The 14,292-nt window shown below is 47.1% G+C and overlaps 1 protein-coding gene across 4 annotated transcripts in view; it reads right to left on the bottom strand.

Annotated features, from left to right (window-relative positions):
- The window catches only part of LOC125750292 (pyruvate carboxylase, mitochondrial-like), a 112,200-nt gene that overhangs the window by 42,869 nt on the left and 55,039 nt on the right, over positions 1-14,292 (bottom strand). For all 4 annotated transcript variants that reach the window (XM_049027872.1, XM_049027873.1, XM_049027875.1 and 1 more), the window contains one exon: positions 8,012-8,194. In XM_049027872.1, coding sequence (XP_048883829.1) covers positions 8,012-8,194 — 183 coding nt within the window. The remainder of the gene's footprint in view (positions 1-8,011; positions 8,195-14,292) is intronic.

Here is a 14,292-nt window from a genome sequence, read left to right as displayed (position 1 = left end):
TTATGGCTTAAATTTAAAAAAAAAAATTTTTAAACCCCTGACTCAGACCCTTTGGGCAATATATCATCTGAGCTGCACCTCTACATACCACCCGCATGGGCACAGGCTGGCCTGCGACAGCTGTGACCAAAAAAATGCGACCGCAGGGCCTAGTGCACGCACACTGGAGAAGAAGCGAGATTCACTCAGCGCTGCTGCCACAAATATTAATTAAAACAATCATCGTTGACGGAAAAGGCTCATCTCTCGGCATGGAGCACTTAGGTGTCGTCTTTTAAATGGAGCATCTCCGCACTGGAGGACATTTGCAATGCTGATGCAGCTCGACTGAAGAAACACGACTGGCACTAAGAATAGAGGACGTGCGGGCCAGACAGCAATATTGAAACGCATGTTTAATTTCCCAGAGTCCTCTCCCTCCCCCTCGGCCGTCTCGCCTCCCATCATACCTCCCCCTCGCCAACTTGCCTGCCTCCTCTTTCTCCTGCAAGGACGATACGGAGACATGGCCACTAGATTTAAGCTCAGGCACCTCCTAACCACCCGGCTTCCGATTACCTTCCATGCTGGGATGTGTGGTTGTGGCCGGGATCCTGATAAGGCCACAGAGGGAGCATCTATTACTCTATCCTGCCAATTTCATAGCGGGCGTCCTATTTGTCCACCAAGTTATTACCCGACCTCTCCTTCTGCCCCCTCCCTCCCCGAATTCAACAGGCACACGCCTGGTCGCCCATGTCTCAGGACCCAGAATGTCACCAGGCAATCTATTATTTTGCATTGGAATAGCTAATGCAATGCAAACCATCTACAATCATTAGATAGTGCAAGCAGGTCACTTTCTGAATGCTTATGCATGTTTTACCTTCCTTTCCTTTTCTCTATGATGCTGAAATTGCTGTATTATTTTAAAAAGGGGGGGGGGACTTCAGGAATCAGTCCTGGAATTAAATGCCTAGTTGATTTTTAAGACCAAACTTGTTTTCCAAAAGCAACGCCCTCCTTTTTTCATTGATCCTGCTTACATTTACAGCTCCCAGTGGATGGATTCCTACTTATATTTTTTAAAAAACTGGCATTAGTTCTCAGATAAAAGGGTACATTTAATCGAAACTTTGGTCCACCTGGAAGAAGCAAATTTGAAAGTCATGACTATTGGCGTCTGGCTCTCTGCTGACCGCGGTGACTGAGCCCCGAGAAGAGCGAGGGTTCTGTTCACCGAGCCCCGAGAAGAGCGAGGGTTCTGTTCACCGAGCCCCGAGAAGAGCGTGGGTTCTGTTCACCGAGCCCCGAGAAGAGCGTGGGTTCTGTTCACCGAGCCCCGAGAAGAGCGTGGGTTCTGTTCACCGAGCCCCGAGAAGAGCGTGGGTTCTGTTCACCGAGCCCCGAGAAGAACGTGGGTTCTGTTCTCTCTGTGGGGACAGTGCTTCCATTTTTATATTACATGTAGATTTTGATTGGGATAAAAAAAAGTCACAAAAAAAATAAAGACCATGAGTTTTCATGAGAATGGAGAGCAGATGGAGCGGAAACAAAGATGAAGAAGGGGAATAGGGGAGAGGCACAGAGTAAGAATGTCAATGAAATTACTCCAAAATACACCTGTTATCCCTCATAATCCCCGTGGTCTGGCCCCGGGCCCCCCTGCTATGAACCCTGATCCGGCACTCACACAGCTCTCTGCGTCCCAAGATGAAACAGGACACTGTTTACGGGGCCCTGTCCTATGTGCATCCCTGGCCCATTCATTATTTATCTGCTCGAAATGAAAATAGCAGCCTCTCCCTCCCCCCGCCCGCTCACGGGCTGCCCCTGCTTATCAGAGGGAACATGAGTGCTCCTCTACCCTTCAAGGAACGGACGACAGAGAAAAGAAGGTCCTGTGATTCCAGTGGAGTGAGTCTGATAGACAGAAAGAGAGAGAGATGGAGGAAGACCCGAAACAGTACTCACACGTGAATGTGCATGTTTGGGGGGGGGCAGTGATTATTCAGATGTCACCCCCACCTAACACTGGGTTGTAAATCATTATGTTTTAACTCAAACCTTAATTAAAGGAGCTAATAAGCCTCCATCTGCCTCCACCAAGCAGACAGGTGGCATCATGGGCGCTGCTGATGCTACAGCAACGCGATCGCAGTGGCGCTACATGGCCAATAAGATGCTTAGCAGCTGATGTGCGGCCTGGCAGACTGAACGCAGTGATGGAAAGGCGAGCTCAGTAAGTCCAGTGTGCCATGTGTCTCCAAGCTGGTAGGGGAAAGGCAGCAGAATGTGACAATCAGGGGTGCTGTGAGTACTGTTTGGTGCACATGCTATGTGGGGAGAGGGGCATCATGGGAGATGTAGTCATATAGGTTTGATTATGGATAATGTTCCAAGTATGTATTAGATGTAACTGTTAAAAGTGATGTGGCGAGTGAGTGTGGCATGGGGGGCTGCAGCACTGTTGTGACATGGCGGATTCTGTACATGCTGATGAGTGTGTAACACAAAGCGTATGCAGAGTCCTAGGAAGGCAGGAACAGAGGGCGGGTGGTTTATGTTTGCTTTCATTTCTTAATCAGATTTCATGCAATCTTTCCAAGGTCACCCCCCACCCCACCCCAGGGAGATGAGAAACTCTTCCTCTCAGTGTGTCTGAGCGCTCCTGCAAAAGGCATCCTTAACCCTCCCATCCCCTGAACCACACTGTAACTCAGCAGGCTCACTGACGCTTGGTGTGACCTACACTCCCGGTGAATGCTGTATGCACCAAATTCAGCCAGTAAGAGCTTGGTGGGGGGCTCATGGGGAAGAGCAAGGAAGGCCAAAAACAAGAAGATCTACAGGATCCGTTTTCCAAACCTTCCAATAACAGATTTTCCAGTTCAGTACTAACTGGCCTCTGCTTTATTTTTTACCAGGGCTGTTTTAGGGGGGATTTAGCTCTTCCTCCTCCATGTTTTCATTCTTCTCCCTCTCCCATGCTCCTCTCTCTACTCAGAGTTCCCGCTCTTCTTCCTACTCTGTGTTCCCGCTCCTCTCCCTACTCCGTGTTCCCGCTCCTCTCCCTCCTTTGTGTTCCTGCTCCTCTCCATCCTCCTTGCTCCCGCTCCTCTCCCTCCTCTGTGCTCCTCTCCCTACTCCATGTTCCTATTCCTTTCCCTCTTCTGTGCTCCCACTCCTCTCCATGCTCCCGCTGCTCTCCCTCTCCCTACTCGCTCTACTCTCCCTACTCCCGCTCTTTTCCCTCCTCCTCTCCCTACTCCCACTCCTCTCCCTCTTCATTGCTCCCGGTCCCCTCCTTACTCCGAGTTCCCACTCCTCTCCCTACTCCGTGCTCCCGCTCCTCTCCCTACTCCATGCTCGCTCTCCTCTCCCTCTTCCATGCTTGTGCTCCTCCCCCTTTTCATGCTCCTGTGCCTCTCCCTTGCCTTCTTTCCTTCCCTCCCTTCCTGCAGGAGTTGCCCCCTCAGTTGAATCATACGGGCACAGCTGAGGCTGTCACCTGTGTGCAGTCACATCTGCGCCGCTGCGTGTGTGTGTGTGCAGTCACATCTGCGCCGCTGCGTGTGTGTGTGTGTGTGTGTGTGTGTGTGTGTGCAGCCAAAACACACAATCTCATCTGAAGATTCAGTCCATGCTACAGAAACATCCCAACCAGCACGCTGCATATTAGGCACAAGTAAATTTCTATAACGATAATAATGTGAAATGTATTACAAACAAATGCTAACACCCTGCCTCCACCATGGCTGCATACGGGAGAAAAACAACAGGTTTGTGAATCCAGATTGGCAACTGGGCTTGAGTTTTGATTAAAATCCTGCCCCGGGCTTAATTCCAGCAGAGAGCTGCAATACGGGGCGTATGCAAAGCCTAAATCTGGGATGAAGCATGGCCCATGTTTTGCGCAAAGCGGGAAGGTCATCACAACATCACGGAGACGATGGGGGGGTGGTGGGGGGGGGTGAGGACCGGGAAGCTGCTTCCACATACCTGAGTGACACGTCCCCCGCACAGCAGCTATCAAGCGGCTGGATATCGGTCTGAAAGAAACGGCTGTTGCAGGCAAAAGACAGAACATTGTGTGTCTTCATGCTGGTCTTCTATGATATATAAGGTATGTTAGTCGACATGGTTCTTATTATGTGTGTGTGTGTGTGTTTGTCCTGGGTGTTCTGGCGCCATAGGTGAAATCCTGCTGAATGTGTGTGTGATGTATATATTACATTGCGGGGACATTTGGTCCCCAAAATGTAATTAAAAACCTGTTATTTTGGTCCTCACAAGGAAAACCTCAATTGCATGAAAATCTGTATGAAAAACGCAATCAAAAACTTAAAAATGCCAGAAGTCTTGTGTTTTGTTTGGATACTTATGATTGAGGTTAGGGCTGGGGTAATTGTTAAGGTTGTCATTGCTGGGATTAGGGTTTTTCCCCATAGAAATTAATGGATGGTCCCCACAAAGATATAGACCTGTGTGTGTGGGTTTTTCCACATATGCAGCCTTTTGTACAGCCCTTTAACACCCAGAACATCACCACCCAGCTCACTGACACAGTCAGTGTCAAGTTCAGTCCAGGCCTACAACTGTAGCTAACATGCTTATTATTACTAATACCCACTCAGCCCTCCCTTTCCTTCATTCATCTCCCATTACCCCTCCGCCTCTCTGCTGTTCACCAAACAAACACGCCCGGCTCTATTCTGCATGTATTACCCGATGAAATGATGTGTGTATTTAAATAATGCAGGAGGCCCACGGTGTGCGTGAAGCAGCGGCCGGAGTGGCGAGCAAGTCAATAAAAACCGGTGCAGAGCAAACAGAACTAGTCAGAAAAGATAAAGCAAGCAAGGCCTTCACAACAGCGGGGAACGAGAAGGGATGAACGAAGGGAAAGGAAGGGAAGACAGGCTGGGTACCAGAAGAATGCTTGACAGAGATGGCAGGAAAGCAGAGCTCATGGGAGTTTTACTTACACAAAAATATTCTGAGGGCAGAATGAAAAATGATTGGCTCAGTGAGATAACCAATCAGAATGTGGAGGAGGTGGTTCCAAGCCACTGGAGGTGGTGGGGCCAACCAATCACATGTCTTGGTCCAGCCTCCTCTAGTTGCTTGGACCTACCTCCTGTACAATCTGACTGGTTATCTTTCTGAACGAATGAATTTTTGTTCTGCTCTCTGAACATTTGCGCACAAGTAGACCTTCCACGAAGGAATGCAGAGGGGTGTGAGAAGTGCACGGGCAGAAAGGCCCCCTTGTGGTTGATCAGTACCGGCCTATTGCTGGTCTCCTTCCATATGCAGGGAGCGGCTCTGCTTAGAAGCGGCATGCCTTCTCCGTGACGATGCACCATGGCCAGGCTTTGCAGGAAGCCAGACTCTTTCATTTTTGTTTTTTTGTTTTAAATTCCCACCATAGAGTGCCCAGATACCTACCTGGGGTGGACGTGGGAGGCTGGAGGACAGAGGAGGAGAATTGCAGGAAGTGTTAGCATAAGGAGCGAGGGGAGAGGGGACGTCAAGCTGAGTGTTTACTACAGACTGGAAGACAGTGAGTATAGAGGAATGGGGAAGCATGTCCAGCCAGGGATACCCCTGGCCGGCTCTCTTAGAAAGGACGTCACCAGCGTCGTAAGTGCTGTCTGGATAATATTCCACTGAATTGGCTGATGATGCGCTTAATGTCCTGAGCTTAACTGCCTTGGCAAGGCTGCGGAAAGCCAGGCTGTGCCAGAATCGCCTCCCTGTGCTGAAAGCCAATCCCAGAGGAGGAAGCGTGGAGGGTCCGTATGTGCTATAGACATAGAGGGCGAGAATGAGGGGGGGGGGGGGGGGGAGAGAGAGCGGCCAGGCATGACTGAGCAGGGGAAGACAGACAGAGACAGAGAGGGGTTGGAGGGAGAGGCTAAGAGGAGGACATGGCGACAGACAGCAAGTGCGACTGAGCAGCAGCCATGATCAGAGGAGCGTAATGATGTGAAACATTAACAGGCTCCCTGGCTGCTCTTCAAAGTCCGGCTCCACCAGCGTGAGGGGCTCCAGCAGCTCTTTCTGTTCACCCTAACCATCCGAATTCATAGCACCCCCCCCACCAACCCCACCCCCTTGGCCACTATTATAGTTTTCTCAGCTCTAATCTCTCTCCTGCTCTCTGGATCGACTGCTTTGTTCACAGAAATTTTTGCACCAGCGGTGCTGTGGAAAAATAACCATACGAGAATAGATTCCGGGTTGCGCAAAGCAGGCATGTTGTGTAAGATAAGGCCTAAATTACATATAGACATGCAGGCCATTTTATTAGATGACCAGTACTGCTAAATTATTGTGTTCCACCTCCTATGCATCTGTCACTCTCTGCTCTTCACCCCACACCTCACTGCCATTATTCAGCGTCGTCTTACTTTGACACGTTTTTTTTTTATAACAGATTCCAACTGACCTTCAAAATTATACCCCCCACCTCCCAAGTCAGTATCATTCCATTTCCTCGCTTTTGTTTGAAAATTTACATTCAAAAGGAACTTATTATATATGTGTGCGTGTTTGTGTGGCGTGTGCAAGATAACTGGAAGAGGGTATAAAATAAGCATGGTATGTGGACAGATAGACACGGCTAAGCTAACAAATGCAGTCAGACACACAGCGCCACATCTGCGGAATAAGATGCAAGCCCTGGTGACAGTTGCTATAGGCGATACCACCTCACTTGTCATTGACTGTTACCATTGCTCGCTCTTTCTTATTATTGTTTGCTTTTCCGTGCCCCTGTCCGTCTTTTTCTCAAGACTTTATATCAAACTTGTACTGTTCTTATGTGGTGATTTTGCTGCAGTCCAGGCAGGACACCCTAGGAAAAATAAAACTACCAACCATAAAGCCGGCAACATGCTCTTCTCTGTAGGATGATTGTCAAATCTGTGAAAGCTATATCAATCCCTTGAAGTTTCCCTCAAAACACAGCCTTGAGCCAAATCAAGGGAAATCTCTTACTCTTAATCACTGCATGGTTCATGCCCTTAGCAAAGTCAAACCCAGAACAACATACAAATGTCTTAAGTATTCACAGCTATACTTCTGCTAGATTTTTCCAGTTGGCTTCTACATTAGGCAGTTGTGAAATTTTCCAAGACAGCAAAGAATTCCCCCAAGATTTCTGCCTATTCACAGCCAGCCAGACTTAAGTAAGCTAATAACTGCCCCATGGACTTGTGACATCAGCAGACAGTCAGTCTCTAGAGAGGCCATGACATGGCCAGAGGACCAATCAACAAGGACTAATCATTAAGTACCCTTCGACATGGATCAATCATCCAAAACCAGTCAAATCAGGGGGGCACCACCGACCAAACCAGAATACCAGCATTTTAGCTTATTGCTCAATTAAGCGTGAATATAACACAAGACAGAGATACATATTTGACTACCAGGAGAAAATAAGCACACTGATTCTCCTTGACTTATGATAGGGTTATGTTACGATGAACCCATCATAAATTGAAAATATCGCAAGTTGAATATGTATATGATTATGATACACTTGGATGTTTAGTAGACTTAATGAGCTTTGGAAAATTTGGTAAAACATAAAAAGACTGTATGATATGCTGTTTAACACTGTATGAGATGTTTACGCTCGCAATTGCTACAGAGACTGGAAGCATGTCTGGGTGGACGCCGCCATCCTCAGGCATCAGTAGGAAGCATCACAGAATGTCTCTTTAGCCTGAGAACAGATCAAAATTCAAAGTTTGATGACTGTTGAATATGTATGGCTCTTGCACCTTCGTTGAGTCGAAATATCCTAAGTCGAGCCATCGTAAAATTCAAAGCCGAGCTGTACAATATCAAAAGAGTTGTGTTGAAATCTCTAGACTCGACAAAATGATTTGCCAAGATTTATAAGTTAGCATCTACGTTAAACTTCAATATGTTCAATGTGTCAATGAGTCAAGGGTCTGAGCAACACGAGACAAAGATGAAGACCAGTGGAAATGCGAAGGAGAGCCGAAAGTCCAACCTTGACGCCACGAACACGAAACTCCGCAAGGGCGCGGCTCATCTTGGTGGCTGCTGTCTGGAGGTCCTTGCCGCTGGCGATGACCTTGACCAGGAGGGAGTCATAGTGGGGGGAGATGACAGCGCCCTGGAAGGCTGAGGCACTGTCCAGCCGAATGCCCATGCCCTCCCCACTGCGGAAGACCTGAGAGACAGACAGAGAAGGCAAGTCTGATTACCACCATAGCAGAGCTAACGGCAGCCCCCGAATCCTTTGGAGACAATCAGCTGAGGGATGCAAAAGAACACAAAACGTACTCCCTGAGCAGCACACCACCTACTGTAACATTACTCTACACACTCCGTTTTCACCTCAGGGCAAGGGAAGGCTTGTCAGGGAAACGTAGATGTAGGGAGTGGAATGACAAAGAGGCGTCCATGATTAAAACTGCTATGTCGGCATTTTTGGGAGCCGCATTCTTTTAAAGAACGCTCCATCTCTTACTTGCCAGCCTGACTTCGCAAAGTTAATTTGCCAAAAGAGAAATTGATGGGGCAGTGGGAATACTGAAGGTAAACATGAGAAGGAGGAAGTCAGAGACGATGTGAGGAGGCTGGTCCTGCTCAAGCTGTTAGTCACTAAATTAGTAAAGGATTTATTGATGACCACTAATCCCCCACCATTTATGTTTTTTTTTCCTTCATGTTAATTAATTATTTGCTGATATACAACAGCCTGCGAATGGTTAGAAAGCTATTGCAGCAGAATGAAGTCATTAATTTCTTGCTTATGTCTTTGTTGCACTACCACATAATACTAGTCAGTGAGGGATATTGATAAAACAGCAGGCTGAATGGATCTAGATCAGTGTGTTCCAACCTGGTCCTCAAGGACCCCTGGCCAGTCCATGTTTTTCCCAGCTCCCTGCCAGGCAGTGCACATTTTTGCTCCCTCCCAGGACAAAAACTTGGACTGTCTGTGGGTCCCTGAGGATCGGGTAGGGAGACATTAGCTTATGGGGATTTCCCAAAAAGGGGGCTTGCAATCCCAGAAATCACTGCAGCACATGCCGCAACGAATCAAATGAGCAACTGTCGTCTTGTTCCAGCACTTTGCTGCACAACTGAGAGCTCTTCTGAAAAATAAAAAATGAGACATGCAACCCTCGCATTTCAAATCTGTACTCATAAAAAAATCACTCCAGTAACATTCAACCAAGAAAGCAAGTGATTCACAATTTTAATGGGGGGGGGAAAGACAACTGAATCCCCAACAGCCCGAAAACTGATATTTTGCAACTTAGTTTATTTCCCTTCCGTAAGTTTTCATCCAGATCACTACATATCGCTCCAAAGGTCCTACTGGAGGTTCACCTGATTCATATTCAGCATTAAGAGCCCAGGGTCCCTTTTTAACTCACTCCCGCGGCCTGAACACTGATATGATCAGAGCTGTCTGGTGACACATGACGGGCTGTCAGAGTAAAGCTGCCATCAAGTCCACTCGCATAAACCTAATTTTATTTGCTGACAAGTGATTATCGGATTACCTGTCAGGGCCACAGACCATGGAGTAAATGGGTAGAATGAGATCAAGGCCTTATAAGGGATCCATTATGCTACTTATGGCAGGGAAGGTGAACAGAAAAGGGCGAGATGTGGACCCGGAACAATCCGTGAGGTGGAGTGATGCCACACAAGGGTGACGCAATAGACAGACTGGCAGGCAGAGCAGCAGAACGCCTTGCCAATCACCTGTGTCCCCTTCTGTCATATGCTTCTGACTGCCAGGCGGTTTTTTGGACAGTCCAACCCACCATTCCAGTGTTAACACTGTGGGAGGGCCCTAGGGTGGGGGGCAAGCCCTCCCAAATGATTTCCTGTGCCCCCACCACAAAGGATCACCCAAAGACACCAAAAAGGAGCAGTGAGGACATATCATACAATCACAGGCGGCGATGTGTTTTCTATATTTTGGACTGTGCTACTGCTTGACAACTTTTACAGCTGCCAGTGCCCCCCCCCCCCCCTCAGCAACCTGGCAGCGCCAATGCTCCCCACCTGTGCCCCCCACACCCAGTGAAGATCCTGGGCTTTGCTGTCATATTTTTTCTGGCACAGACTCTGTGTCATTCCCATGAGCCTTTTAGTATGTTTCACTCAGTCAGAATTTGTGTGTGGGTGAGATTGGGGGGGGTGGACCCAGCTATAATTGTATAATTGTGCTTCTTGTTGAGAGTCACACTATTCGATGCTAATCGATGCCACGTCTTCATAACATAATGAGCCTTTCTTGTGTTTCGTCTCCCAGCATGTGAACCGGGCTTTAGGTTGATTGTTTTATATAATTCCCAGGGTGCACTACCTACATGACCATTTACCTTCTCACAGACCCAAGGGTTGATGGGAATTAAACAGCGGACGGATGATTAAAATCCAGGGTAAGTTAGCAAGATCTGCTGTCATGTTAATGTCACCAAATTAAACACATTGGTCGACGATAGCTGTTGATTTTGAGATTAGAAAGAATACTGACAATAAGCAGCGAGCATTAAATGCACTGCAGACAGATGTATGACAAGTGGAAAATGTCGCTGTGTGACAAAATGGATGATACTGCCATGTCTTAGGGCTCACAGTCAGACGAGGGACTCTCATCTTCGCCCCTAACCCCCCTCCTGCCCTCGTTTCCATGTTTCCCTGCGTTTCTCATTCCCTCGCAGCACCAAAACCCAGATAGGGGCGAAGCTGCGCTGAAAAAACAAGCCGAAATCAGCCTCTCTCAGCCAAGTTCCATTTATTGAAATAGCACACCGAAATATGCTCTTCCCATTCCGCCTTTTCAATAACCCTCCCCCAGAAGAGATACAGTCTACCACACAGACTGCTCTGCTATGTCCAGGGTGACCAGATGATCCATATCAGGGAGGACACTGAGCTAGGACGGGATTTGTAAACTATCATCTCAATTAAAAGGACCTGGATTTCACTTAAAGGGGCAGTTCACCCCCAAAATGAAAAGTATGTCTTAGAGGGGTGTTTGTGCTGTCTATCCATCAAGGTTGTTATGCTGGGAGTTGCCTAGTTTCGGGGATATCAACCGTAGTGATACAATTGGTGTGTGGAGTTTGGTAGATGAAAACAGTTCCTACATTAAATTGCTCACTATGAAGTCTGTGGATTATCTTCAGTAACTGGGTCATGATTTCCGGTAAGAGACCTTGTTGCTGAATTTTTAAAAATGTGTTTTTTTTTTTGGTGCTCTAATCACCACAGAAAGAATGCCAGTCCATCCCATTATAAGAAGAAGCCCGACATTTCTACGGCCAATATCTCCAAAACTAGGTAACTTTTTTGCCTACATTTTTTTCTGTCTTGGGCTGAACTGTCCTTTTAAGCACAGAGCTCTTGCTGTGTGCTGCTTGGTCAGTCTCCTATAAACACACGTGTCCCAAATGTTAATGTGAAACACCTGGATGATTCTTTCACTCAAGTAAAGAAACCAGTAAAAGAGAATAACAAGAATAACAGGAGTTTTTTATTGATTTACTTATTTATTTAAGGTAATTTGTAAAACCTGATGTAGCTCAACGTGTCCTCCCTGGTCACCCTAGCCATACCTGTCCGTGCCGAATGCTGCTGTCCACCACGTGAGATGTATGGTAAGCTGGACCGGCTAACGTCAACCCGAACCCTTTAATCTGGAGAAGAGCATAATCACAGCACCTGCCAACACTCCCCCCACCCCTTCCTTTTCCCCTTATTTGTACGACAGTTGCTCCTACACGCAGGTCCGTTCATTAGGAGTTTTAGGCCATCCGTGCTCCCTCCCCCATGGCGAGTGTCAGCGCTCTCCTGCTGTAATGAGTCACATCATGTGTGACTTTGACTCATCCTCCATCCTCTCGTCATCCAATTAAAGTGGATTATTGAAGGGGGCCCTCCTCTAACAAGCTGCACTCTGCACGGCAACCCGCCCTTCGCTCGTCATCCTCAGAGCGCTACCTATTAAACTTCCACGGACCTCCCAGACTCACCACCTGGCCTTTCCATCGCATGAAATGCATTGACAGCGTGTTTATAATTGCATTGTTTATTTAACAGATGCTTTTATCCAAATTGACATACAACTGAGCAGGCAGGGACTGTCAGTCACTGAAATAACTGGGCCTTGCTCAGAGGACCCAACGGTGCCATTTTTCCACCGACCATGGGATTTGAACCAACAACCTTTTGCATCACAGGCAAAGTGTTCAAACCCACTGAGCCACACACCACCCTCCAGTGCATTCAAGCTAGAGGAAAGACAGCAGTTTCTGTTTAATTTCTATTTTCAATGCCAGCTGTTTGAGCAAACACGACCCCAACACCACCCCCAGGATTTGTTGTTTCACAGCCTGAAACATTGATGGATGCGTGTGGGATTATTTTCCCTCTTTTACGATTGAGAAAGATGAAGCAGTAAAGAATAAGACTTAATTGTCATGGTATTCATCCCTACTGATCAATAGAGCTGCTATTGCCAGAAACCGCACCCAAGGTCCTGAGTGTGCCAGCCTTGCAGAGTCTGCACAGTGCAAATCTGATAAATTGGCGAAATAGTTGACGATTCATGGGGTCCAGGGTTGCAAAAGCTTGGGAATTTTCCCATCAATTCCCATATATTCCTGTTAATTCCCCTGGAAAGTTTCCAACTTGGTATATTTCCAGAATTCCCCAGCTTAACTTCACATGGAATAGAAGGCAAATGTAGGCAAAAAAGTTACCTAGTTTGGGAGATTTCTGGGAAGTTTCTGCAAATTTTCCACCCCTTTGCAACCTTAATGGGGTCAGATTCAAATCCAGGCTGACGGAAAAGTTCTTGGTGGTCAACTCTTTGGTTTGTAGGTGTCTCTTTTGTTTGTAGGTGTCTCTTTGGTTTGTAGGTGTCTCTTTGGTTTGTAGGTGTCTCTTTGGTTTGTAGGTGTCTCTTTTGTTTGTAGGTGTCTCTTTGGTTTGTAGGTGTCTCTTTGGTTTGTAGGTGTCTCTTTGGTTTGTAGGTGTCTCTTTGGTTTGTAGGTGTCTCTTTTGTTTGTAGGTGTCTCTTTGGTTTGTAGGTGTCTCTTTGGTTTGTAGGTGTCTCTTTTGTTTGTAGGTGTCTCTTTGGTTTGTAGGTGTCTCTGGTTTGTAGGTGTCTCTTTGGTTTGTAGGTGTCTCTTTTGTTTGTTGCCTTCCTACCACACTGCCAGGCCACATTTGAGCCATTGTCGCTACATGGCCAGTTTCAAGCAAACACAAGAAATGTTCTCCCGACACGGCAGCGCCGCCCTGCTGGCCCTCTGGCCCCAAGTCAGGTTTGGTACGACAAGCAGCTTCACAACAGCATTTAATTCCTTTTTGCATCCTCCTAACCCCTCTCTTAATCTGGGCCATGTGAAAAACATTATCCCAAAGTTGTTTTAAAAGCTTCTTGGCCTTCACTGTAATTACTCCGTTTTTAAAGCTGAATAGGCTTGCAGAATAGGCAGGTATGCTTAACCTTAAATGATGTGAACCACTCATACCCAACACTCAGATTTAAAGAAGAACACTAAGGGGGGGGGGCTCATATCTTTTTAGATCCTTTTATTTTTCCCCTTTCTTAAGCGCCCCTTTCTGTTTTATGTGAAATAGCTCAGAAAAGGGAAAATCTAATTTAAATGCAAACCAAGCATGATGTTTAAAAAAAGAAAAGTGCAAAGTGGGAGGGGTGACAGACACCCCGTGGGCACAGAAATGAACGTGTTTAATTGTCATGTTCGAGATATGCCGCTCCCTTCCATGGTGACACTTCCTTGTCATTGAACACGAATCAGCACGGATTCCTGTCCCCCACTCCCCCTTTAGACCGACATCGGATTAGACGCTATCAGTATATGCACTGCGGCTCGCGTGAACACGGCTACGTGAGTGTGGGGTGGGCCAACGCGGAAATGGGCCCTCCCCCGTAAGCAAGCCTCACATTTACACACATCCTCGTCCACGGTCCTTCTCGCCTCCCTCATGTTTGCTCTGTATTCTTTTTGTTTGTCCTCCGTATTCACCTGCAATGAGTCTAAGGCAAATATCAGAAGTAGCAGCAGGGGCGTAGGAACCGGGGGGGTGGGTGACAGAACTTTACACTTAAATTATCCAGTTGTGCCCCCCCCCCAATATTAAACTCTCCTATGCCATTTATTACTACAAATTTCTGCAGCTTGATTTTACATTCTACTTTCAATCATTAGTATTTTTGCTACTGTTTATTACTATTATCTTTATATTTTTGTTTTTCTTACTCGTGAC

The sequence above is a fragment of the Brienomyrus brachyistius genome, chromosome 10 (genome assembly GCF_023856365.1).
Source record: "Brienomyrus brachyistius isolate T26 chromosome 10, BBRACH_0.4, whole genome shotgun sequence".
Lineage (NCBI taxonomy): Eukaryota > Metazoa > Chordata > Actinopteri > Osteoglossiformes > Mormyridae > Brienomyrus > Brienomyrus brachyistius.
Note: the sequence above shows the minus strand (reverse complement) of the source record. Positions and strands in the feature narration are given on the sequence as shown.